The sequence below is a fragment of the Oryzias latipes genome, chromosome 3 (genome assembly GCF_002234675.1).
Source record: "Oryzias latipes chromosome 3, ASM223467v1".
Lineage (NCBI taxonomy): Eukaryota > Metazoa > Chordata > Actinopteri > Beloniformes > Adrianichthyidae > Oryzias > Oryzias latipes.
Genome location: NC_019861.2, coordinates 13495819 through 13521478, shown reverse-complemented (window position 1 = coordinate 13521478; position 25660 = coordinate 13495819). Strand labels below are relative to the sequence as shown.

Here is a 25660-nt window from a genome sequence, read left to right as displayed (position 1 = left end):
TGGACCTCTTCTTCCACGATGTCAAAACTCGGTGGGAGGCTATTTGCTGACCGAAAGGCTCCAATTTTGTGCTCGCATGACCTCAACTTTGTATGTTTGGAAATATCATGAAAAAAATGGGTTATTGAGTAAGACCAAGGTGTTGGTGGACAGGAAAACTATTATTTTCCTTGATTTCTGACTCAAAAATCACTTTTGCCATGACAAATCCTGTTGATCTATACAAATAACTGCACAATAAACTGGATTTGAAGAAATCTTTAATAAAAGATACATGTTATACCCTTGTTCGAAGACCGACACACACCATGACACACTGCAGGTGTACAGTACAAACACAACACAAAATTACTCAAGCTGATTCCACACATTCACGTGTGCATGTGCACGCAAACACGCACACAAACAGAAACTTTGACTGATCCTCCACATCCAAAAGTACTACTGTGTGTTTTTTGGCCATTGGTACAGTATACGTTTGCACAAAAAGAAAACATACAATGCCTACAGAGAGATACAGAGTTTCTGGTCTGCAGCAACGGTCGACTAAGTGAAGAGACAGTCACAAAAAATCTGTTGTTGAACCAAAGCAGCATGACTTCACAATGATCCCCATGGAAATGGTTGCGGAAAAGATGAGAGCGTAAAATGACAAAGGATGTGGATGTCACGAGGTGGGGAGGTGGCAAAGAAACAAAAGGACACACCAGCAAGAAATAGAGCAACAAGACATGAAAAGAAGGCAAATGCAAGAGGTTAAAGTGTTCCTTCATCCAGGAGTTTGTTTATTCCATTGCAGATCTTCCTCAGAGAGAGTCTGTACTCCTCTCCATCCCCATACAGCTCAGCCAGGAATTCCCCATGAGCAAAATGGTTGAAAACGTGATCAATGCGCCCGTGCGAGCGAGCCGTCAGGTGCTGCTCGACCAGGCTGTGAAGCAGGTCTCTGCACTCGAACAGGAGCTCTGACAAAATATTCCTGTCAAAGGTGTACTCCACCTCGTAGAACGACACCGCCGTCATGGCCGCCTGGTTCATCTTCTTCTTAAAACGCTCCACTGTGTCCAGCTCTTCCTGGCTGAACTGGTGGTTGCGGTACAATATGCCAATTTTCAGGGAGATCTTGATAACATCCTTGATGATCTTGTGAGCCTCTTTCTTGCTCTTGGTGAACTCCCGGCTCACCTTGTACAGCTCATCCAGGATCTCACTGCTGGTGTCATCTGTCAGCATGTTGGCTACCACCATGGTCGCCATCTTGCTGAGGATCTTTTTCTGGGCTTGCAGGGCCAAGGACCGAGAGTTGAAGCTCTCCTGTCCTGAAGTGAAAAAGAAGGACACAATAGAGCAAGGTTAGGGATATCTTATAGATCTGACAATTACACCACATGAAACCATTATTCTAAACCAGGGGTTCCCACACTTTACATTAGCAGCTACATCCACGGTTTGGGGTTTGATGCTAAACACTAACAACTTTCTGAAGTTCAGGAGCAAGAAAAACTCAATATTTGCCAGTGGAGCCTGGTGCACAGTATGGGTAAACATGCATGTGCACTGACGTATGCATCAGAGAATGAATGTATTTTTTTGTTTATTTATTTTTGATGGCCCTTGATTGACGTAATCTTCCTTTGCAATAGACTGGTTGATGGTGATCGGCCTTTTGGCACCACACTGATCTAAGCTAATCCTGAGTACAACGTTTCTATCTTATGAAAAAGGTCTAAACATTTTTAATAGCTGCTATCACTGGTACAAAATGCTGTAAGACACACCTTACATACATACACACATGCACTGATGTGCACACATACACATGCACACATTAGTACAAGATTTGGTCTTTACCAACCCAAACTAAAATGTTCAAAAATGTTTGAGACATGGTCTTTGTAGTGCATATGTATACGCTACAAAAACAGATTTTTTTTAAAAATCGTCCAAAGTTGTAGAAAAAATGGTCTTACCAAAAATTCAGCTTTTAGTCACTGAAGAATTATTTCCCAAAACTACGATTTTCTTGCTGTTGAAAAACGTTCTTGATAAAATTTTTTTTTTTTTGCAAGACAGAAGATAAGACAATTTTTCTTGAAACAAGCGACTTTTCTTTTTTACTTTCTTAATATTCAGTTTTTGCAATGCACACAAGTAAATTCTCTTTGTCACCTTTGGACTGGAAACACAACTGCTGTTACTTTATCGATTGTTTTCTGACTTTCCAGCAAATGTTCTTGGTAACTCTGACTCATAGCAATTAATGGAAAATATTCTGTTTTCACAACTTTTTAACTGTCACAACAAAAAGACTTCAGTATGTTAAAATTGATGGTAAAGTATCAGAACAAATGTGGACACATGTGGAATTCCCCAAGGCCCTGTTTTAGGACCATCATTGTTCGTACTTTATTTAAAATGATATTGCCAATGTATCAAAAATTTTAGAGCTTGTTATTTTTGCAGATGATACAAATTTATATTGTTAAGGCAAAGATATTTTTCAATTAATTTTAGAAGCAGAAAGGGAGTTGATTAAATTAATAAAATACTTTGAGATTACCATCTAAGTATTTTAAATAAAAGTAAAATAAAATGAATTGTTTTTGATACAGATAAAGCAAAGAATAATATTAAACTTCATTTTGGTGGAACTGAAATGAAACAAAGTTCCTTGGAGTCATTATTGACTACAAGGAACGCTGAATAAAAACGCTTGTATATTTTATATTCAACCTTAATTCTTCCATACGTCCAGTATTATATGAAATTTGGGGAAATATATACAAAAAAAATATTGATCCAATAATTGAACTTCAGAAAAGAGCAAATTAGAGTAATAAACAAAGTAGGTTTTTGTGAGTCCACAAATGCAATGTTTAAAAAATCAAAAACATTAAAATTTACAGATATTGTGTGTGTAAGAATATTGGAAATTTCTTTTTGTGCCTTTAAAAATATTTAGCCCTTGCGAGTTCAGTCATTTTTTTTAAAGAAAAGAAGAACATCATTTTGTGGGGTAATTTTATTTTTGAATCATGTAGAGCAAGAACAAATGTAAAAAGGAGATGTATTTCTGTTTTGTGGAACAAAATATTGGAATTCTTCGGATAAATTAGTAATAGGGTTAAAAAATTTTAGGTTACTGTTATTAGTAAAAATGGAAAAAAAAAAAGGTCAATAATATTTTGTATTAGTAAATATGCATGTATTTTTGTATGTGTATATGTGTGTGGAAAATGTGTATGCATATATAAAGTATGTATGTACCTGTATATGTGTATGAATATTTCTGAAACTGCATAAACTCAGATGCTGAAACATGAATAAACATATAGTTTGAATCTTGTTAAGTTAACAAAAACTTAATGAAAGCCGTCAATATAAAAATATATGAATGTATTTGTGTTGTTGCAGAATTTTTATGGAGTGTCCATTTTACCTTCCTCTTTTCAGCAATTCTTTCATTTTTTTCTTTTGTAACCCTTGTGCTGTCCTAGGCACTTTAACGTTGGGAGTTGGGTCATCTAGACCCACTATACAGTGCCTTGAACCTTTTATATTCAATGATTTGTGATCCTCACTGGTGTCCATGGATTACATGAAATCTTTCCACCTTTATCCACCTTTGTCATGGTAGGGAGAACACGTCAATGGAAGGGTGGGGTCATCTAAGATAGCACAAGAGTTAAATCCACGATTGGAAAAGATTTCAGCACATTTCTTTCCTTTTTTCTTGCTCTCTTTTTTTGCATTGCGAAACCTTGGATTGTGTGACGGAAAAATAATAACAAATTGTTATTAGCCAATTTGACAGTGGAGGACTTAAGCAATCACCTCCTGTATGGTTCTGACACAACAAAAATAGACTTTGCCTGTGCCATGTTGTGATTTGAGGTTGAAAATAACCTAAAAAAATAAAAAGCAAAATAATAGAATATTTGAGCGTAAACTAAAACAAATGTGCAGAAAAAGAGCTGCAGCCTTGCTCTGAGGCAAGCTGGTGCAGGAAGAGCAGCTTTCTGCAGGAGGAACATCAGTTAATAAACCCTCTTTGGAAGACGGACTCTCTTCAGGTCCATAGTTGATGTTTTGAGTTGTGTGCCACTGAAGTCACAGTTTCCTGAGGCAAACATGAAAGGTTGCTTGTGTCCTTGTAGCATCACTGGTGGAAGATCGTTTGAATGTGAGGAGTGTGAGGGAGGAAAAGTGGTTCAATTTAGGTGCCACCTAGTGTCAAATTACACACCAGATAGTTCCTATTATGATGAAAGTCAAAAAAAGAGGCTACAATTTTTCCTTCTTATTCCCTGGGCTCAGTGTCAACCTCCTTGTCCTCCTCCTCATGTTCATCTGAACACACAGGGAGGAGGAAGATGGATGGAGGTGTCACAGTGCGCTTTGAACAGAACAGCAGTGAGCACAAAAGTGGGACACCTGCTTTGTTGTCATTATAATTTGATTGAATATGACAGATGTTTGAGTATTTAGAATTCACATCATCAACCCATCATTTGGCAGTTTGTTCTTTATACACGCACCAACAAGAGAGGATAAAAGCCGAAGCTCAGCTGGGACAAATCCAATCTGTGGCATTTTATATGAACGTAGAGAAGTGGCATTTCCTGTGTAGATCTGAGGCTAAATGACATTTTATGTAATATCATTAGTCCACCATGACATTTACTTGCAATATGGCAAATTTCTTTGTTAAGTTGTTCCCCCCAGAATATGTTGTTTTCCCTGCCCTCCATGCACTGCAAGAGAGAAAAATGTGGTTAAGGAGGAAAAAGATGACACACCTGCCTTCTTTCTAAGCCAATTGGTAGTGTTTTTTAACATTGGATAAATTAATGCTTCCACTGCAACCTGCATGAAAAGCTAGACAGAAGTCCTGGTCATTGAAAAAAAGAAAACAAGAAAGTGTCTTTCTATGTTGAGTTATGTTACATTTGTTACTTCATGACTGAGGGGAAATGCATGGAAAAAAGTGTTTAGTGCTAAAAAGTGCACGAATGGGTTAATTAGGTTATACACATTGCATTTTTAAATGCAATATTTATATATTTTGCATTTAAAATAGTAAAGTATTAATATTTATATTAATACTATTATATATTTTTAAATGCAAAATGTAATAATTATTTATATGTTGCACTGCATTTGTAAATGCAGTGAATATATATATATATATATATATATATATATATATATATATATATATATATATATATATATATATATATATATATATATATATATATATATATATATATATATATATATATATATATATATATATATATATTTGTAAATATATATATATATATGTATATGCATATATTTTATTTATTAATAAATAAAACCTTAAATATAAATTTCATTGTTGCAAAATTGTATCATTGCAACCACAACATTCTTTAGTGACAGAAGTTCATTCAAGGCAATAATACAAAGTTTTATAAGACTTAAGGACATTTTTGGAAAAGTACTCAAATTAGTGTCCAACTGTTCAGCTGATGTGTGAAATAATGTATTCAGTGGAAGACACAGCCTGTTCCTTAATGCTTGGCCGAGCTTATGCAGCTTTGCTAATTTTAATGGTTGTATTCATGCTTTGTTCATTGCAAGTTCAAATATATAATTAAATACTTTTTTTTTTTTTTTACATAATATAGAGAAAATAAGTTTGATTACTTTATAGTTAGTTTGGTGGTAAATGGCTCAGGTGGTTAATTTGTTGTGTCTCTATAATAATCTGTAGTTTTCTTAATTTAGGAGAAATCAAATTTTTGTAACCAGCTAACATTTAGATCATAAACATTTCACCTGAAACTCTGGCAAAAAGAAAGAATATTATTCATTCAGAATTCAGCTGACAAATGAACAGTTTGTCTATACGCAATGCAAAAGTTTCCATGATATTTAAATAGGAGAGGCGTGATGAAGCTGGTTTTCATTAGGCAGATCCATGGCCCACATCAACAGACTCTCTTTGTCACCATCATTTCCTGTTTCTCTCAAGCAGCTCTTTGTTCCTGCATCTGATATTCAGAAACCCAACAGGATACATTTCTGAAACCCTGGCAGACTGACCAAGGTGACAGCTTGCTCAATAAAGCTGGCCTTGTCTAAGAAATGGTCGTGGAGACGATCAGGATAATTCCAATTTGTATGACAACTCGCTCCTTAAATTCATTTCGTTTTGACCCACACTAAAAGTTGAATAAACTGCACAGGTTGAACTTTTTGTGTGTATTTGACTGTGAGAGCAGTTATATTTCTGCCTCTCCCTGCACTGCATGCATCTGGTTTGGAGGTCTGGTAAGTGTTTCTACACTCACATTCTTTGATTGTTGCTTTAACGTTTGCACATCCCAGAAGAACAAAAAAATAAATAAAATGAAAAATGTGTGGATGGAAAAAAACATTGATAAAGAGAGGTGGGTGATTCAGAGCCTCTGCTTAGCACCCGGAGTGACTGAGGGAAGATAATTTCAGGAATCATGCACGTGAGGACACAAGCGAGCCCGAGCTTTCTCACACTCACACACGGCCTGTCACCCAGAGACGGGTGAGCGGCACGCATGAGCCAGAATGTCAGAACAAGTTAGGGAGGAATCCAAGCTGTCAGATAGGAGAAGACCAGAAACCCGTCACCCTCCTGTTCCCCCCTATTTCCCCACTACCTGCTCATTACTTTCCTCCCCACTTGTCCCAAAGTGTTAGGCTTGGACAAAATGAAATTGTGTGGATCTACGTGTCATGTGGGAATCAGTGACTGAAAACAAACCAGTGGTGAAGGCCAGTGGCGGGAGCGCCGGTCCTCAAAAACGGTTGCGTAAGAGTGTTTTGGGAGTTGGTGAAGTTTACTTTCAACACCAGGATTAGTAAGGTGCTTGCTGGTCTCAGACCGCGGCTGTTGACCAGACAGCCTCTCTTTGTCTGGCCCGATGTTTTTAAAGGGCTGAGCCAACACTTTCTGCTGTGTTGCATCAGAACACATACATCCAACGTGGAACATAGAGACCAGCCAAACCTGCACTCTGAAGGGGGGCATTCTGAGAAGATTGACCCATCTAGACCAGGGGTCTGCAACCTGAAGCTCCTGAGCCACATGCAGCTCCTTTATCCCTTCGTTGCAGCTCTTTGACTTTGACAAAAAATGCTTACAATTTGAATAAATAATGATTTTTTTTTCTATTTTTGTTAATTTGTTCATAACGTTTTGTCATTAATGTTTACATTTTTACCATGACAGTTAGCAAAAGGGTGGTAAAGGGTTTAATCTATAATCAGAGTGGTTTATTATTTAAATAAGCTTAAAGCCCATTCAAGTTTTTTTTTTTATTGTTGTCTTGTTCTTATTTGATAAAATGAGAAAAGGGATGAAGGCTTACCAAAGTCACATTGATAGAAATTTAATTTTTTCAAATATATTTTTTATTTAAGCAAATCTGCTGCAACAGGACAATTTAATTTGACACAGGGTGTACTTGTAAGTGCCGCTGTCAAAAGTAAAGGAACTTAGAATTCTAAAAAATTATCAATTAGCCCTTGTGCTATTCTAGGCACTTTAACACTGGGGGTTGGGTCATCTAGACCCCACAAGACAGTGCGCTGAACCTTTTTTCTTCAATGATTTGTGATCTTCACTGGTGTCCATGGATTACATGAAATCCTTTTCACCTTTATCCACCTTTGTCATGGTAGGGAGAGCACTTCAATGTAAGGGGGGGGGGTCATAGGTTAGCGCAAGGGTTAATGGTCACAAAAGCATAAATGAGGTGTATTTTTCTAAACAGTGAAGTAGGACTTTGTGGCCCTCACTGGGTTTTGGTCAGTAAGAAACTGAACCCAATGGTTTTTTTAACGTCAAAGGTTGATCTAGTTAAAGTTAACTTTAACGTGCAAATGAGAAGCCCAACATATTCCCAATGATAAAGCAATCTGCAACTTTTTCTAACCCTTTTCCTGCTGACAACAGCAGAGTAAATGAGTATGTGAGGTGCGATTCCCGTGCCAGGTCGTGGTGAATTTGCTGAGCACATTTGGACATCGCTGCACAAACAAATCAGGTTAGAAGTGAGACGCTGAAGCATGAAGGAAGTCATTCAAACGGGCTGCTTCATCACGTAGAGAATCCATTTGCATGTAACATTTATTGGCTCATTAAACTGCTAGAAGGTCTGGCATTCCAGTCGGGTTAATTTTCAGATAATGGTAAAAGACATTATTATTAAAAGAGCTGTGGTGGATGAGGAATGTATGTTATCAACAGGAGACTGCAAGAGCCACACGTATGTGAAACCAGGGTTTTGTGCCACAATGGCGTGAAGCTTCCAACTTGCAAAGTTATTCAAAACATTTGTGATTTTTTTAATAAGCTAGAAATGCCTTGTAGAAGCAAGTAAAGGAGAAGCAGAGAAAGATGTCATTCCCAGAACAATAAAAACAGAGGCTGCATGCAGCTCAAAGCTCGCTGTTCTAAGTCTTTTACTGTCATTATACTTTATCAAATCGTGTCGTAAAGTACCAGTTTGCAGCCCAGAAACAAGATTTTACTCATAGAAACGTATGAGAAAGCAGATAACCACATATGACATCAACTGCAGCCCGAGATAAAAAAAAAAAAGAAAGCATAAATTGTAGATCCAAAAAGCTTATGATGTCCTTTTCAAACAAATCCACAAAAATAAAAATGTTTTTCTGGAGGTTAACGGGGTGACTTTGAAACGTTTACAGCTTTCATGTTCTCTGATAAATCTTTAACTCTTAATGACTTACTGATGTGAACATCTTGAATGTGGAATGTGAAATGTGCTCATGGGGCTTTGCTGTGGGCTTTTTTATGCAGAAACAAGAAGATGAGGACTCTTACCAGCTGAATGCAACAAAACACTTACATCCGTCAAAGGAAACACTTGAAGACCTGTTTGTATCTGTTCCGTAACAAACCTTACAGCCGAAAAAAATACCTCTTTGATAGACTGAATACTGAGTATTGTCAGATGAACCAGAGAACTAACTGCCTTTTCATATCGACAATAAAAGACAGTAAAGCTGGAAAGGTCTAACCCAGTTTTGATTGATGCTTCTGGTAAAATTTTGAACAAATATAGAAAATTACAGGGAAAAGTCCTTGCAAGTCTTTTTGCTTCTTGGAATCAATAAATAGTTATAAGTGATGGTGTTATTTGTGCTTGGGTTATATTATTTATTTGGAAACATTCAACACATCTGCAGCAAGGGCAGTTTTTACTGAAACGTCTGAAATATCATGCTTTTTTCTGGACCTTTTGTTTGGAACTATTTATTTAAACAAAGGCAGAAATCAAATCTTCCAGTTTGCACCTATTTGCTTTGTACAGCCTGTCTGCAGCTTTATCCATGTCTGGAGTCTGTGAGGAGCAGCTGAGTCTGGACAGTGACTTGTTCAAAGGTAAATGTCAAACCAGTGATAAATCACACATCCTTTTTTTTGACTGTCTGAAGGCCATGTCTGAGTGTGAAAAAGCTCACGTCTGTCTTTCTCTCTGGTTTTAAAGGGAAGGTTTACTTTCATGTGCATGAAACTACAAAGAATCTCAAGTTTGTAAAATGAAAATTTCACCAAAGCTTAGACTTTTTCATTCATCCCCTGATTGCAAGAATACTTTGACTTAAAATACATGAAGTGAGGCGTTTTGGCGCAATTTCAACAAGGATGATCTACCTCACTCTAAAAGGGACACTGGGTTGTCATGGCACTCTACAGACTATTATTGATGAGGCCTTCACTCTGAACCAGTTACTAAATAGCCCACCATTTTCTCGGCCAAGCACAAACATTTTCACCTTTCGGCCTCTAACCACCATAAGTGTCTAGACTGGGGTTTTTTCATCAAAGGCCTAGGTTCATCCCTTGATGCACATTTTTCTGTAGTGCAAACAAATCTTTATTCATATTCATAACATTTCTCCTACTGAGAACGGCCTACCAGCTTTTTTTTGCCTGTTTTCTTGTGATTAAATCTACTATCTCATTATCATCCAAAAACAAGTTTTTTTCTGGTGATAACTAGACAGTGGATGTCGTTATCGAGAGATATGTTATGTTGTGATAATGAAGAATATACTTCATTCATTTTTTTTACACATTCATAGCAAAACAAAGGCGTTTATCAGAGAAAATTTCAAACACCAGAAGAACTGATCAATTACTTATTGATGACTTTGATCGTGGTCTAACAGATTGTGCTGACAACTTCAGGCATCAGCATTTAAGGGGAAGGTTGCCCCGGGTTCAGTGATCCTGCTGCTGTTTTCATCAGTAACCAGATGAGGCGATCAGGCCATCTGAATGGAAACAGAATGATGCAAGAGAGTGGCAGACTGGAAGGACTAGACAATGTCACTCTGGACTTGGTCTGTTATCTTGAGAAAGTAGATGTCGCTATGAAGAGAAAACCAGCAAAAAAAAAAAAAATCAAGGTAGGCTGTTCTCGGCTCTGCATTTTGAAATGAGCATCGCATTTATTTTGGGCTGTCAAACTCATGTACTGTATTTCAAAGAATGGAACTTCTTAAACCTTTTGCAACTCTCTGCCACTTTTCCTGGACAAGAAATGCAACCTTCTAATTCCTCATTCACAAATCAAGTGTCTTTTAAACCAGAAAATCAGGAGATGAGAATTAGGATTCATCTAATTCCACTATCACGAGCAAGTTTTTCAAAAATTCACATTTAGGCACAACAACAGAACAAACACACGCATACATTCCCACAAACATACAAATACATGCAAAATAACTTTTTGTTTTACTCTATTAAGTTGTGAGTGTAAACCTAATAAACGATAGAATTTTGTCACAGCTTGTTTGAAGGAAATCCGATGAGGGACTTTGTTTTGGGGTTGAGTCATGTGGGGTGGTTTACCATTCTAGCTAGAGCTGCCACTTTCATGAATGATTACTAAAAGCAGAGTCAGAATGAGAAAACGTTATTTATCCCAGGAGTAAACTACCATTTTTAGCAGAGTTCCAATCACCAAATTTCAACATGCAACAAAGAAAACGTGCATATGAGCAGTGTGTACATTAAAATCAATATAAAATGCTCTCTGGTGTTTCTGTACAAAACTTTTCATAAAGGGGGTGTATTGCCACAGGAAAGAAAAGACTTTCTGTGGCGCTCAGTCTCGTTGTCTGTGTGCTCCTGTATTGGTGGAGGGGATGGGCGGAGTTATCCAGGATGCTTTGCAGGTTTTGAAGCATCCTTCTCTTCATCACTGCCTCTACGGTGTTCAGCTTCACTCCCACCACGTCCTCAGTCTTGCAGATCAGTTTATTCAGTCTGCAACTCTCAGTCTAGCATATTTTTTGCCACTTTGTTACTTAAAGTTCTTTCTTTTTTTATTGCAAGTCCATTGATATTGATAGAAACAAGGTTTTCAATTTAGTTTCCATTTAGTTTCTAAGATTTATTGCTGCCAGGTCATTATTCTGCAGCATGTAACCATTTGTGTGTGTTTTTTTACTATGTTGCCTCTCTTTAAACCACAGAATTACAGAGTTACATATGCATTAGGCGTCGTGGAACATTATTATGGTGGACATTATTCTGTTTTTGCCCGGAAAAAATAAAATTTCGAGGAAAGCTAAAGGACTGGATCCCAGAGCCTCCAGTTCATTGAGTTGGTTTTTTGGGGGGAAAATGAATGGAATAGGATGGACTGTGAACACAAAACAAGAGACGTACTTAATGAAATAATGGCTCTTCACAGTGAGAGTAAGCAGACCTGTGCACCCACATGCAGGAATACAACCACATACATATACAGTGTAATACAATCCTCCAGCTTCTCTGTTTGGGGTTTTTAATGACAACATGTTTGTGTTCAGTGTGGAAAAAAACCAGGTCACACTATCAGCACAGATGCAGGTTATATTATTCCCCCTTTTTTACGGCTCTTACGACAGCATCCAGCGTTTTGTGCTTACACAACACAGACACACACACCCAGGTGTTCATGTACATTCATTCTGCTGGGGTTGGAGTTTTACATGCGGCAAACATGTGATGGTAGAGAAAAGACTAGAAGGAGCAGAGTCAAATGAAAAATAAAGACATCTGTTTACTTAACTGGCAGCTGCTACTCATATGTCGTTCTCTCTGAAGGTTATTAGCAGGTCAGATGGTGGCAGCTGCTGGCAGACAACCTATCTCAGATGTGCAGAAAGCTGCAAGGCTGATCTTTGGTGGGCAACAAACAAAAAAGCAGCTGAGCTCTGCAGTTCTTCCTCGAGGTGCATTTACAGCTATCACAAAGAATCTCATGTTTACATGTGTATGCAATTGCAACCCGCTTTTCCATGGCTCTTTTGCCTTTCTCCCAGGAGTGGCTTAAACATTTCCTGTGAAAATTTTACGTCGCTTTCCTGACTTTATTGCATGTTTGGCTGAGAATGTGCTAAAAAACCAATCTTTCCTGCATTTTATTTCAGATCCAAAAAGTGTGTGCTTACACTTCAGGAAAAGCAGTTTAGAGCTACCATTTCAGAAAGCACAATGTTTCAGCACCTCGGAGATGTTAGAAAAATTGTACAACAATAAAGGAAAACCGAAATCTTGACTTTCCTGTCTTTTCAGCCTTGACCCTCTTTTCTTGCTTTTGCTTCTCGGTGAGGAGCTACAGCAGAGCCTTTGTGACTGCTCGAGGAAACAATGGAGTGGCTCATTCAGCAACAGTAAAAGGGGTTTTAATGGCCTGTTGGAGCAGCGCTCTGACCATGCCTGAGAGGTATAGAGGAGGTGTTCTTTTCCAGCTAATCCAGATTGGCAAAGCAGGAGAGACGTTTTTTTTGTCATGTGCCAATCCTAAAACAGGGAAGTTGGTGGACAGTGTTTCAGTCTTTGCTGCCCAATGTTGTGGAACAAATGCAGTTAGACTTGAAGGCTTTAGTTTTTTTTTTTTTGACATTTTGTGTCTTTACTTTCATGATTTTTGACCTGCAAAGCTTCCTTATAACAGAAATAAGATGAGTCGGGCATGCTGTCCTCGCACACTCAGTTTGTTTCAATGCAAGTGTTAGTTTCTTGATGAAAGCAAAGCTTGAAGGAATTTTCTTTACCTGCAGAAACAAAATGGGGAAACAGGCTGTGCACTGCAGGTTTGTGCTGTGTTGTTAATTTGATGTGAGGTTAAAAAATAACTCACTTTTAATCTCCTTATGACTTCACTAACATTTTTTCCATATAGCTTAAAAGTTCATTCGATGTTTTGGTTGAGAAGTTTAGTTTAGTTATTTTTAAGCCTGTATTTTGAGTTGAAGCATTTTAATTCTTTCATTTTCTATTCCATTTCATCCCTTTTGGGGTCACGGGGCTACCGAAGCCTATCCCGGCCACAGGCAGGGGACACCCTGGACAGGTCGCCAGTCTGTCACAGGGCAGTCTACTCTAGCACACACCCATGCACTCTCCCATTCACACCTATGGACAATTTAGAGTGACCAATTAACCTATGAAGCATGTTTTTGGACGGTGGGAGGAAGCCGCAGTCCCTGGAGAAAACCCACGCATGCACGGGGAGAACATGCAAACTCCACACAGAAAGGTCCCCCATTGCTGTTCTGTTTCAGGTCCCACAGCCGGGACTTGAACCATGGGCCTTCTTGCTGTGAGGCACGAGTGCTAAACGAGTGCTACGAGTGCGCCACTCTGCAGCCCTGAACCATTTGAAATAATAACTAACTAAGCACAGATTAAACAAAAGGGATTGTAATTTTTATTTAAAGTCTTGTTGAAAAAAAAACGTCAAATTTGTTTCTAGACAAAAAGTACAAAAATCAGCATTTTTTTGCCTTGTGTGTTCACATTTTTGCAGGTGCAGTTTCTTTTCAAAGCCATCCAGAAAAAAACAAGCATCTTAAAAAAATGCACATCAAAGGCTCCAAACATGGAGGATTTAAAAATTAATCAATTAACTGTTCAAAAAAAGTGTCTGAAACCATCTGGATTGAGTTACTTTAACTAAATATTTCTATTTCTTTAGAGGTTGTAAAATCATGTTGAAATAAAGGACATGAGAGTTATATTTGCTCAGTCTGTAGAAAAAAACCCATACAATAAGGGATAAATAGTCTCTCTAAATCTCTCTCTAAATTTTTTTGGATCAGACATTTTGCATTTTGCTCAGAGGGTTGCTTTTTTTGTCAGCTCATTAAATCTTGGAGCTGGGAATAGTGTTACATGAAAATCTGCTATCAATTCGCTTTTTTTTAGAAAGCAGATTCGTTTTTAAAAACCTTTCCTCTATTCAGGAAGATGCATGTTTTAAATATGTTCCTTTAATCTCCTTAACTACATCTTAAATAAAGACCTCTTTAGGTCCATCATGAAGGCATTGTTGTATTTTTTTTAAAGCTTAGCCACACCAATTTTTCCTGTATTTATTTTTTCCTGTTTAGGGTCGTAGAGGTTCTTCAACTCTGTTGTGCAACATGGTGTTCACTGAAGCTTCGTTAAAGCTTTAATCGAAAGTCAATAGATTTACATTCTCTCTTGTAGTGGAGGCAAAGGCTGCTTGTCGTCATCTGTAGGATAGTACTGACGTTATTTTTTTCTCATAGCTGCATTACTGGTGTTCCTGTAGCTTGTTTGCAAAACTTTACCATATTAAACCTTTTCTCATTCATCCTGCAGCTATTGTGTGGTTGATCAAACATTTAAAGGCTATTTTTTTGAGAGAATGCATGCTGAGAGACCAGGTCCAACCTGAATTCATCTTACTTCAGCACTGACATAACACATTTCTTCGTTCTTCTTCTTCTTCAAAAATGTAGTTCTACTATTCAATCAACTTTCAAAAAAGATCAAATTGTGCCATTGGTTCCCTTCTCTTACTGCAGGCTATGAATTTGCCCTTCGGTGGATCCCTATGAAGACGTCATAAGTCTTTGGTGCTTCAGCTTCTCTCGGAGATTGAAATGTCTACTTGTTGTTGCTCTGATAGCTGCTGGTTTCAGGAAAAATGTCTCGCTTTTGGCAGAGGAACAGCCAGCCTCAATTTGGTGACTGGTGAGCTTCCTGGTGTCAACAGGTATCAAGAGTTCAGCTCTGAAATGAACCAAATATAAAAGAGGTGACATAATCTCTGATGAGTAACAGATAAAAAAAACAAAGGAGTCTTTCTACTAGTCAATCAAGCTCATGCTGTGCTGACTGATTCACCAGCTGAACGCTGACCTTCAAAACGATGTAATGTTATATTCAATAGCATTGTCATGGTGAAATTACAGGTGAAAAAGATGGGTCAGAGTGTTTTGCACATGATTTCCATACTTTTCATGCTCTGAACACACAGACATCCTGCAGAGAACCAAACAGGACAGGCGTGTCACCAAGTAAGTGATCCAGTCAGCAAAATGCTGTAAGAGTGCTGCAGCAGGGGTCAAGAATTTAGGTTTTTCCTTTATCTTTCAAGGGACTAATGTCTTTATAGATTTCCCTGTGCAGAAGTCAGCAGGCAGTTTATCTTGCTGTGTCCAAGTCTTATTTCTGTTCTCCAGACTCCTCTTTAGGTGCTTCCAAGTCAACCTGAAGTTCAGCTGAAGGAGCATCCAGAGTCAGACATGTCTGTGGGGATCAGAAGGGTCATGTCGTCTTTGCTCTTCAGAGTTAAATAAAATAGAGATGCGTGTTTAAGCAGCTGTAATGGAGACATCTAAATTTCTTTACTGTGACGAGAAGTGCAGGCCAAGGCACTTAAGAGCCTTCCTGAATCAACAAGGACATGGGGAGATTGCCTTTGGCCACTGCCCAGCCATAGTTATTATTTCATCTCATTCTTCGTCTCTCTTTGTCTCTTACTTTTAATGGTCAGAGTCTGGTACAGCTGAGCAAGAGAGCTAAGCCAAAGGGAGAGAAAGGCAGAAGATATCTGACTGATTCATGTGCTGCAGGCTTGATTCCTGTCACAATAAAAAACAGAAGGGACAATGACAAAACGGAAAGATATGGCAGCGATTGGACCTTTTCCGCTTGCTTTTGGCTTTCAACGCAGTCCTGTTTGTTATGAAGGCCAGAGGAGCAAGTGCTCCATTGAGGATGAGAAGTGGTATCTAGGACATCCTGTTAGGATGCATCATGGATTACGTAGGTCTGTGAGAATGACGCTCCATGACCTCCTCTCTGCTGTAAAGTGAATGTCTTCACCAGCTGTGGTTCCTCCATTGTTAAACCATCATAAAGAGCCGGGCCGCTGTGAGCTGGTTAGCCGGGCATGGGAACTGGCTGGAGGCTGTCTCTCTTTGCTTCTTTGCTCCTCTGGGAGCTTTTCTGGAAACATACTTGAGTATGATTAATGGTAAACTTACACGACTCCCAGATTTTCCCCTCTGATAGTTTCAGCAAGCTTTCCTTTTTTTCTTCATCTTTTAATGATTTATTTTTTTTCCTTTTTTTTTTAATTCAGAAGACATGTTTCCCCAGAGTGCACTATTAGGAATCGCTATGTGTACTCATGGGAGGAAATGTGAAACAAGTGGTGAAAATGCTTTTTGAGATCTCTGGCCATTTATTGTATATTAAAGAGCTCTGTTCTTTGAAAAAATGTGCAGACTTTAGGACTAGGGCCCAATAAAGAGCAGAGAAAGATAATTTATTTAGACTGCAGTCTGAACTTTACTGTACCAAAAGTTTGAAGAAAGACAGAAAAAGTTTTAAAACAGCTCATCTAGACTTGGTTTTACCTTGAAAAACTGTCTAAACCACTTCAACTATATCTGGCCAGGATGAACCAGTTATTTAGCTTTGGCTTAAATCACCTGGTTTTATATTTTCAAAGTCTCAATATACCTTTGAAATGCTTTTGCATTATAGTGTTCATGCATGCATATGTCCACAATCACCCACTGACAAGAGGGTGACAGGATTTGTGTCCCAGGGTAGCGTGTGGTAGATTGTGGTGTGTAGGTTCCACAATCTTTTTCTGTTTTCACATTAAAAGGAAAGCGGATGGATAGCTCAGTAGTGCAGTACTGGCACGTAGTAAATCAGGGTTCAATTCAACGGGGCCACAATGAGCTTTATCCAGTGTGGGTCCTTAGGCACTATACTGCCTAACTATGTGGCCACAAGGGGGCCCAAGTCTGGGTCTCCCTGTGCCGGTCCCCAGCCTGGATGAAATACAGGGATGTGTCAGGAAGGGCATCTGGCATAAAAACCTCCGCCAAGCCATCTGTACGAAGCAGTGAAAGCTTATTTGCTGTGGTGACCCCTGACGGGATACGCCGAAAAGTTAACAAGAGCATGAAAAGAAAGTTTTCCATTTAAGGAAGAAAAGCATTGTCTGAAATGTAAAAGGTTGTAATTTTACACATTTTACTAAGAACATTTTAAAAGTATATTTATTCATCAGGAGTTTGGAAAAGAGAACATTTAGTTGAGATTAAAGAACAAGCTGTAAACTATGCCTTTGTAATACAGATCAACAGGGTTAGTTCTACATAAACACAGTTTCTGTGACAATGCAATTTTGTATTATTTTAAAAACGTTTGGAAATGTATTGCTATAAATCAAAGCTAGTTCCCCACACTGTAGTTTCATTAAACACAAGACAGCTTGCAATTACAGCTGCTGCACAAAAAAACGTTTTTAGCTGACTCCTGGAAAGTTCAGAAAGTTCTCTAATTTAGGAAGCAGATTTGTGACAAATTCTTCACATTAGCTTTAAATATGAGAAAAAAAAACTGCATCAACAGATACCTGGTAAGTTTCTTCATTTAAAAAAAAAAACGAGGATTGACTGGTGTCCTTTACATCCAGCTGATACAATCGAAGATGGTGTGTCACTCTTCAACAATACTGCAGACCTAGTACAATGTTCACACGCTACATCGCAATTCACCTTTTCCAGTCTTGCTGTTTTGCAGACTTCTTTAGTGCTATTTTGCATGCTTTTTTTTCTTACAGCTATGTTTGCATCCTGGTTGGCTGCTCTGCTCCCCTGTGACCTTCGTAACCCATCACAGACTGAGATTTTGTGACATCAGAGGCTCTAAATGTCTTGTGGAAAAATGTGCAAAATTGAAATAAGCTAATTTCAGGAGGAAGAAGGCGAGAAAGTGCGGTAGTTTTTACAGCAAACTCTGAATTTGACCTTAAGAGCACTATTACAGTAAATGCACGAGGAAGTTTAACTAAAATCATAGTAGGCGGCCTGTAAAGGGGTGCCACAATTACCAACAAATGAAAAAACTGTGTAAGGTTTTCCTATTAAAACCTATTAAAAGGACTCATCTAAAGCAGTCTCATCAAATGAAAGACTATGAAATGGTGAAGGAGGGAGTGACTGACTAGTTGGGAGTGGCAAAAAGGAAAGTGGCATTAAGTGTCCATGTGTTTCTATTCCATAGTGCTGTCAAAACTCCCTTATTTGAGACTTATATTTGCCCCAAAAAAACAACCCCAGAGCACATGTGAATCCAGTTTTGAATCATCTGTTTTTGTCTCCAGAACTGGCTGTGGTGTCTTCTTCTCTTGCTTCATCTCTCTTTCTCTGTCCATTTCTCACCACATTCACACCGAGCAGCAAGTGTTTTCCGGTCCTGGGTGAGCCACTTCTCTCATAGACCTCGGCCAAGTCCCAGCATGCTGAGGCATAGTTTACAAAGAGGCACACACGTGCACGCAAAGGCGAGAACACACTCACAGGCTCACATGCACCATATCAAGGCCTGACCAGCTTCCTTTGAATCTTTGGCCTTTGGTCAAGACACTCTCACTGGTGTTAAAACTCAGGCTCCAAGGACCCTCAAATCACTAAGAGAGGAGCTCAGTCTGCAGCTTCCCTTTAACAGAGCTAAAACGCTGCATCCTGCCTACAATATTCTCCCTACGCCGACATGGTGAACTCATTTGGTGTTGTGAAGAAACGTCTTGAATTTCCGAGCTGTAATTTGTGTCATCTAAGCCAGATGCAGAGGAGTCTGGGTTTTATTTAAAGACATCACCGATGAACTTAGCCATTTACAAGGAGTTTAAATACCACTCACCTTTCACAGACATTTTTATTTAAAGGGATAAACCAGAAGTTTCATATGTACTGTATGTGAGGCAAAGGTTAACCAGGAAATGTGGCAGGACTTCAGCTGCTGAACATTTAAATTAAAAGGTCGCTCCTGCTTTGAACGGAGTGATTAAACCAGATATACTGTGAGCTCTGCATGACACACTGCAGTGTAAATCCAAAGTGCTCCAGCGCTCCTTACTGCCAAACCCACCGCCAACGAAAGACCAAGAAATGACTGCGGTTCACACATTCCCTCTGAACACACACACATTTGTGGATGTATTTATGTCCTTTAGTAGTTCAGTTCTTTATTTTACCCTCCTGAAATGACTCAGACTGATTACTTCAGGAGTTTATCCTAATCCAAGCTGTTCTAGGGACATAAGAATAAGAAGTTGCAGGCTCTTACTCTTGCCATTTTTGACAATGAAATGCTTAAGTTTAAAGCAGCGTGTTGCGAAATCTTTTTTTGCTGAACATGAGCTAATCCACTTTTTCCGACCACAACTTCATAATACTGTACTCAGCATAATTTAGTTCAAATGTCCTGTAGTAAAGTGTGAAATGTTTTGCCTCCCACTCTGTCTCGTTTTCCTTTGCACCTTTTTGCTGCTACTGGGGAAATATTTTAGCTTAATACCATGTGCTTGGGGTGAGGGCACACCGGGGGGAAGACAGATGACTCCAGGCAACAGTGGCTTCCCTCCACGACAGACATTTTAATCCTGTGAGATCCAGTGAGCCCAAAAAGGCAAAACTGTCCAGGAAAATCTATGTCACCACAATTGATAGTGATAATAAAATATAGAAACATATATTCAAGATATTTTCCTTACTGACATTAGTCCAGCTTTCCATAATTTCACCCCCTCAAAGAACTGGCTCCTAACATCAGGCGCCACTACTGACTATTTACTTTTTCAAACAGCCCCTCCAATGAAACCACAGCCTTAGCCCTCGTCTGTGTGCATCTATCAGGGCTTAAAAGACTTACTTCCATGTTTCAGCAATGGCTCCGCCGTGGGGAGACACTTTTCTTTCCAAATGCCCCACTACCAGTCGGAAAAATGCCACCCGTGCACACATGCTGATCTGGAAATCATGTCTTTTTGCTGCAACTCTAAGAAAAAACGACTGCTGCATCATCTTTTCCACTTACAGCTCCACTTTTTCCCCCCACAGTTTTTAGCAGTTTCATAGAGCCCAGTGCTGGTGACTGGAGTGCATGCATGTCTGTGAGCCTGCTGAGGCTTATTTTAGTGCACCCTCCATCTGCAGGCCAGATTAAAGAGTCTGGAAGGAGCAACACCAAAAAATCAAAAATTAAAAATGTGCGTCCATACCTTTGTCTGAGCACTGCTTTTGCTACAGTGCTGCTTCATCCTGTGTGTCTCTCATGTGTAAAGCCTGTGGCCAATCTGCCAGCATGGCAATCAAGATAGAAGACACACCAACTGCCCTGGTACCCTTATGGATTTCACAGCTGTTGTTTCGACATTCAAACAGCCTCCCTTTTCAAAGAATCCGCCTTCCCTTTGGAAAATTGACGGAAAAAACAAACGGCTAGAAATAGTTTCACAGATGGTCAAACGGGGTTTGGCGTTAAGAGTTGCATCACAACAATGAATCAAGAAAAAGTCAACCGTGGGCTGATTTTTCACTTTCCTCCAACGTAATGTCGGTCGTAAAAAAAGAAGGAGGATTTTCATCCTAAAAAATCCTCTGAAAATCAGACTTTATCAGGCTTTCAGGAATTGCATTACCATGTCCCAGTCAGCCTGAATTATGAGCCCAATAAATGGAATGTCACATAGAACTCCTTTAAAATAATATTACCAACATTTTTAGATGTAGTTCTGATATTCTATAATTCCCTCCTGCCCATCCTAAAACCTTTACACTCTTAGAAGTGCAGATCTTATATTCAGCCAAAGAAAAGACAGTTTAAAAATATTGCAAGTAAATGTTTTGAAGGTATTAAAACTTGAGTTACATCTATTGGTTTCAGCTCCTGTGGGCTGTCACAAAATGATATAGTGTGCAACCCTGCAAGGAGTGCAGTAATGTGTTTGAAAAATGAGAACAAGCAGTTTCTAGAGGAGCAGGTGGTAAGAAAAAAGGCTGAACTTTGCATCAAAGATTCTTCCAGCAGGTCCGGCATTCATGAATACAGATGTTGGTTTTAAAGTCGATTCTCTAAATTAATTGGATCCTGGTTTAATAGGTCATCAGGTGATTTGATTTACAATTGGATCTGGTCTGAATTCATTCGGAAGTTTTCAACCATCAAAAGTAGATTTTAAACAGATAACGTGTCAGTGTTTGCAAGAAAACAACAAATATGTTTTTTGCTGCTGAAATAAAGAAATGGTCAATGAATGATGGTGAAAGCATGCATTTAATAACTTGATTGTGGCACTTTCGAAAATGAAAATCTATTTAAACTGAAAGAATAGTTTAACAGCTCAAAAATAAATTTCAACAGACTGATAAGAATTCATTTCAGTGCTCAAATATAATATTGAATAGTCTTTAACCACTTTATTCTTTCTTTTTTTACATGAAAATTTTCACTAATTGTTCGACTTAGTTTGTAATGACGTAACAAAAAAAATCTAAAAAAAAAAGTATACTTGTAGATTAAAGGTTTACGTCCAACGAACTTGTTTTGAACTCTCATGCATGCAATGGAAAATGACTCACAGACCTCCTAGCATTTACCCAAAATGTTAGAGCTTTCCTGCAAACAATTTCAGATTACAGCTATTAAACTGTAAAGGTCTTTAGAATTGCGTATTCTTGGTTAAAACAGTCACCATTGAACCTCTTTGAGCAAGGCACCCCCACAAGTGGCTGTGCTAGTATGTCATCAGAAAAGTCCTCTTGAGCTTAACTACTTCAAAAGTTTCACCTCACCAATTTTTCTACACAAAACCTTTTTTGCTTCTTTACCCAATAATAAAATGAAAAGCGTTCATTGTTTGCCAAACTTTTTTGTGATCCACCTCACCCTTATTTAAAGTATCGATATGCAACATGTACATGTCACCAAACCCGTTTCTTCTTGTCGCCTTAACAAAGCTGTCTTTTCTGCATCTTGTGGTCACAAAGCAGCAAAATTCTGATAAAATTAACTTCTGAGAAATCCACCTGCAATCTCTAGTGCTGAAAACAATCTCAACAGTTTCTGTTAAAGCAAGCATCAGGGGTGGGGTCCGGGTTCAGTAAACATTTGCATCTGTGACCACAGGGGAAAGGCTTCACGACGATGAATTCCGAGCCGCCAGAACACCTTCATGTCCCAGAAAAATGTGTGTCTCACATCTGAGAAATTGAGAATTCAGCTCTTCTCAAAATATCTTCCATGTTAAAATTCCGGCGTTCCAGCTCTTTTTTCCACTGACTGAGGACGATTGACTGCCGCACATTCTGTGCATGAGTCAGGCTCTTGCTGGCTCTCGACCGGGAAAAAAGAAATCCTGCCTCTGCTTCTGTGTGCAATGCTTTTCAGCCACAATCATAAGTTTGAAGTCCTTTCCATGTGATTTGGACTTCGTGGGCTTATGGAGGTATAAGAAGATCACCAGATCTGTGGAAAAATGGATTGTTGGCAAGTTTAAGACAAATAAAGCCTCTGTCTCTGTAGATTAGCTGCTTCATTCGTGGTTCATTCTTTTTTTATTTTATTTTTTTAGAACTATGAAAGGGAAATACGTTGACCTTGAAAATCTTAGTGCTCTAACATTAAAGTTCTGCTGCCTGTGCAAAGGATCTGAGTTAAATTCAGACAATGCTCCAGATGGACAGACAGACTGTTCATCGGAGCAGAATTAACATCAAAATCTGCATGTTTTTAGACTGAAAAACCCACTCTGATAACAAGCAAGTTTTTGGTGTTTTTAACATGTTCTTGTGGCATTTTCTAACGATGGGGGACATTTACGAAGAAAATTAAGCTGAAAATTGTGTTTCTAAGTTTTTCTTTATTCAAATCATTGTGAATCAGGAGCAAATGAAAAACATGTTGCTGAAAAAAGCTTTTGAGTGTGTAGTAAAAGCTAAAATCCTCAGACCACAAGTTATCTGCTCCATTCTATTCTGATGCATCCACTTGTAGATCCATGTTTGTTATTGTTTTCCTCGTCCGAGAGCATCTGACTCAAAACTGCACAGCTGGATAGCTCCAATATTGCTCACCATTTTTGTTGCACCATTAATGTTAGCTTGGGGCTTTAAGCTATTTGGTGGAGTGTGTAAACAGGTGGATGATGGGAAATGAGGCAGGCTTACTATATGCAGCAACAGTCCCACCCACAATTCAGAGGCAAATTACTAATGAACTACTGCCACTCTGCAGAGACTACATAACGACACAAGTTTTTTGGTTTTGCCTAGAAATGGCACAATCATAATTAAAAGACCACCTTGAACGCTTTTTTAATAGATCAAAAGATGATTGGATGGGACTTTAGATCTTTACTAAAGCTGCTCCAAGTCTTTCTAATAACTCTTAAACATATCAAGCATCAAGCGTTTCTCCATCTGAAAGAAACTCCTGCAAAACTAGTGTGTGGAGGAAAGTTTTCCTTCAGTTCTCTGTAGTTCAAGCGCTTTGAAATGAAAAGTGTTTCTGCAAGGTTGCTGTTTCAGAATTCTTCCTCTATACAGTGAAGTCCCTGCTCAGAAAACCACCCACATGTGTGGGATGCTGAGAAAGTGAGATGTACCTCGGAAGTCTGTCTGTTCACGGGATTAAAGTGTAATTGTCATCACTGTAATAAGTGACCGCCCTATGCTCTGACACCATAAATCACCGTAACACACATACACACACACCCACCCACCCCACACACACACACGACTTCCGGAGAGCTGCAGATCTAAACATTATTGTGGGTCTCAGGTGGTGGTAACCATTCAAGAAAAGGAGCTTTCAGGAGTCAGGGCTCTCTCTGAAGCTGGGTGTTGATGAAGAAGCTGGGCGGCACGTGTTGGAGCTTGCCTGTCCCCGGTGGTGACTGAGCCGGCTTTCATTCATGTGCTCGGTCAGTCAGGCTCTGCCTGTCACCAATATCAGAGTTTACATCAACGTGCTTTCATCCATCTCAAATAAGCTAAAGTCGACTGAAGTGCTTCAGTTGCAAAAGGGTTCCTGCTCTCACTTTGTGGAGGTTTGTGGTCTGATGACTGACTTAAAAATAGATAGATCTAATTTGTAGTGATGTTCAGACTTACCTACAGAGATGTCTCCATCGCTTTGCTCCCCTGAGTCTGAATCCATCGTGCCCTTCACTCAAGCTGCAGGACCCCTCTTGTTCTTCTCTTTTGGTTTCCCTTCCCTCTAGAATTCTTATTTTTACTATTTTCGCTCCTTGTTTGCCAAACTTCTGCTTCCTGCCTGGGTGCCTGCAGTGCAGGAAGGAAAACTGCTGAAGTGTTCTCCTGTTTTTGGAGCTCTGGACTTCCTCAGCTTGTCTCTTTACTTCTCCTTCTCATCTATTTTCCCGTCTCTGATGTTCCCTCCCCTCCTCGCCTGTGCTCAGCCCGCCCTCCTCTCTGTGTCTGCCTCTATTTCCCAGCCACTCCTCCTCCTCCTCCTCCTCCTCGAGCTCAGTGCTGTCACACTCAGCCTCAGCTCGCTCCACTCAAACTCATTCTTTCCCTCTTTCTGTATGCTGGGAGTGCTTTCTCCTATTCTGCCTCCCTTCTTCTCTCCCTTCTCCCTGTTTATGGCTGGAAGCTGTGTTTGAGTTGAGCAATGGTAAAGGCTCGTTCACCAAAAAATGATATAAAACAGTTTGATTGAGTTTGAAGCTTAATTTTGGTTGAAAAAAATAAAAAATCTCATTTGTGGACCCTGTCACTCATAACTTAACTGCTAAGCGGGTGGATATAATTAGAATGTCTTTCCAATTTGTGATGGATCATTCAGTTTTAGATTTTCAAAGCCATCTTTAGGAAAAATAAAATACAAGCATTAACCTTTCTAAGGCAAGAAAAAAAGCAAAGCTTTTGCATGGCACATGTTTGCCTTAGAGTTTTGTAACAATGAAAGCCGATTGATTTTGCAGTTTCTAAACTCAAGTCCTAAAAGTTGGAATGTGTATCATCAAGATTGCATTGATATGTGCAACACTTCAACATACTTCCTCCTACAAGTGAGAAGTCATTTGGGTTTTTAAAACGTCCCAGCATAATGTGTGAAATCAAACAAGTAGTTTGTTTTTCTTATATTCAGATGAACCTTTAATTTTGGGGTATACTTTGAAAAGTGATGCTTTTATTCAGAAGAATAGAAAAAAAAGAAGAAAAAAACTTAAAAGCGGGGTCAGTAACTCAAAAACCTCCAGTAGTGCAAATAAAAACGTAAGACTTTCATTAAAGTAATGTGACTGGAGCTTCAAGGAAAGTGTTTTTGCATCTAATGAGGTAAAGATGACGACTTCTGGACCTTAAAAGCATTGTGTGGTTGTTTTTTAGGCAAGACTCTTGACTTCTTTTTTAGGGCAATCTTAGTCCTTCAGCAACCTAAGACATTTTGGACAATCCAATAAAAAGCTAAATAATATATAGGCACGACTATACCTGAAGCTCCGAGTACAGCCCA

The 25660-nt window shown here is 39.0% G+C and overlaps 1 protein-coding gene across 1 annotated transcript; it reads right to left on the bottom strand.

The window, feature by feature from the left end:
- Nucleotides 1-243: 243 nt before the first annotated feature.
- On the bottom strand, nt 244-24568 carry tnfaip8l3 (TNF alpha induced protein 8 like 3). Its single transcript, XM_004066908.4, has 2 exons — nt 24289-24568; nt 244-1319 (listed from the first exon to the last, which is right to left on the bottom strand). Exons 1-2 carry the CDS (start codon nt 24332-24334, stop codon nt 757-759), a joined length of 609 nt encoding a protein of 202 aa, XP_004066956.1. The 5' UTR covers nt 24335-24568; the 3' UTR covers nt 244-756.
- Between the last annotated feature and the right edge of the window lie 1092 nt (nt 24569-25660).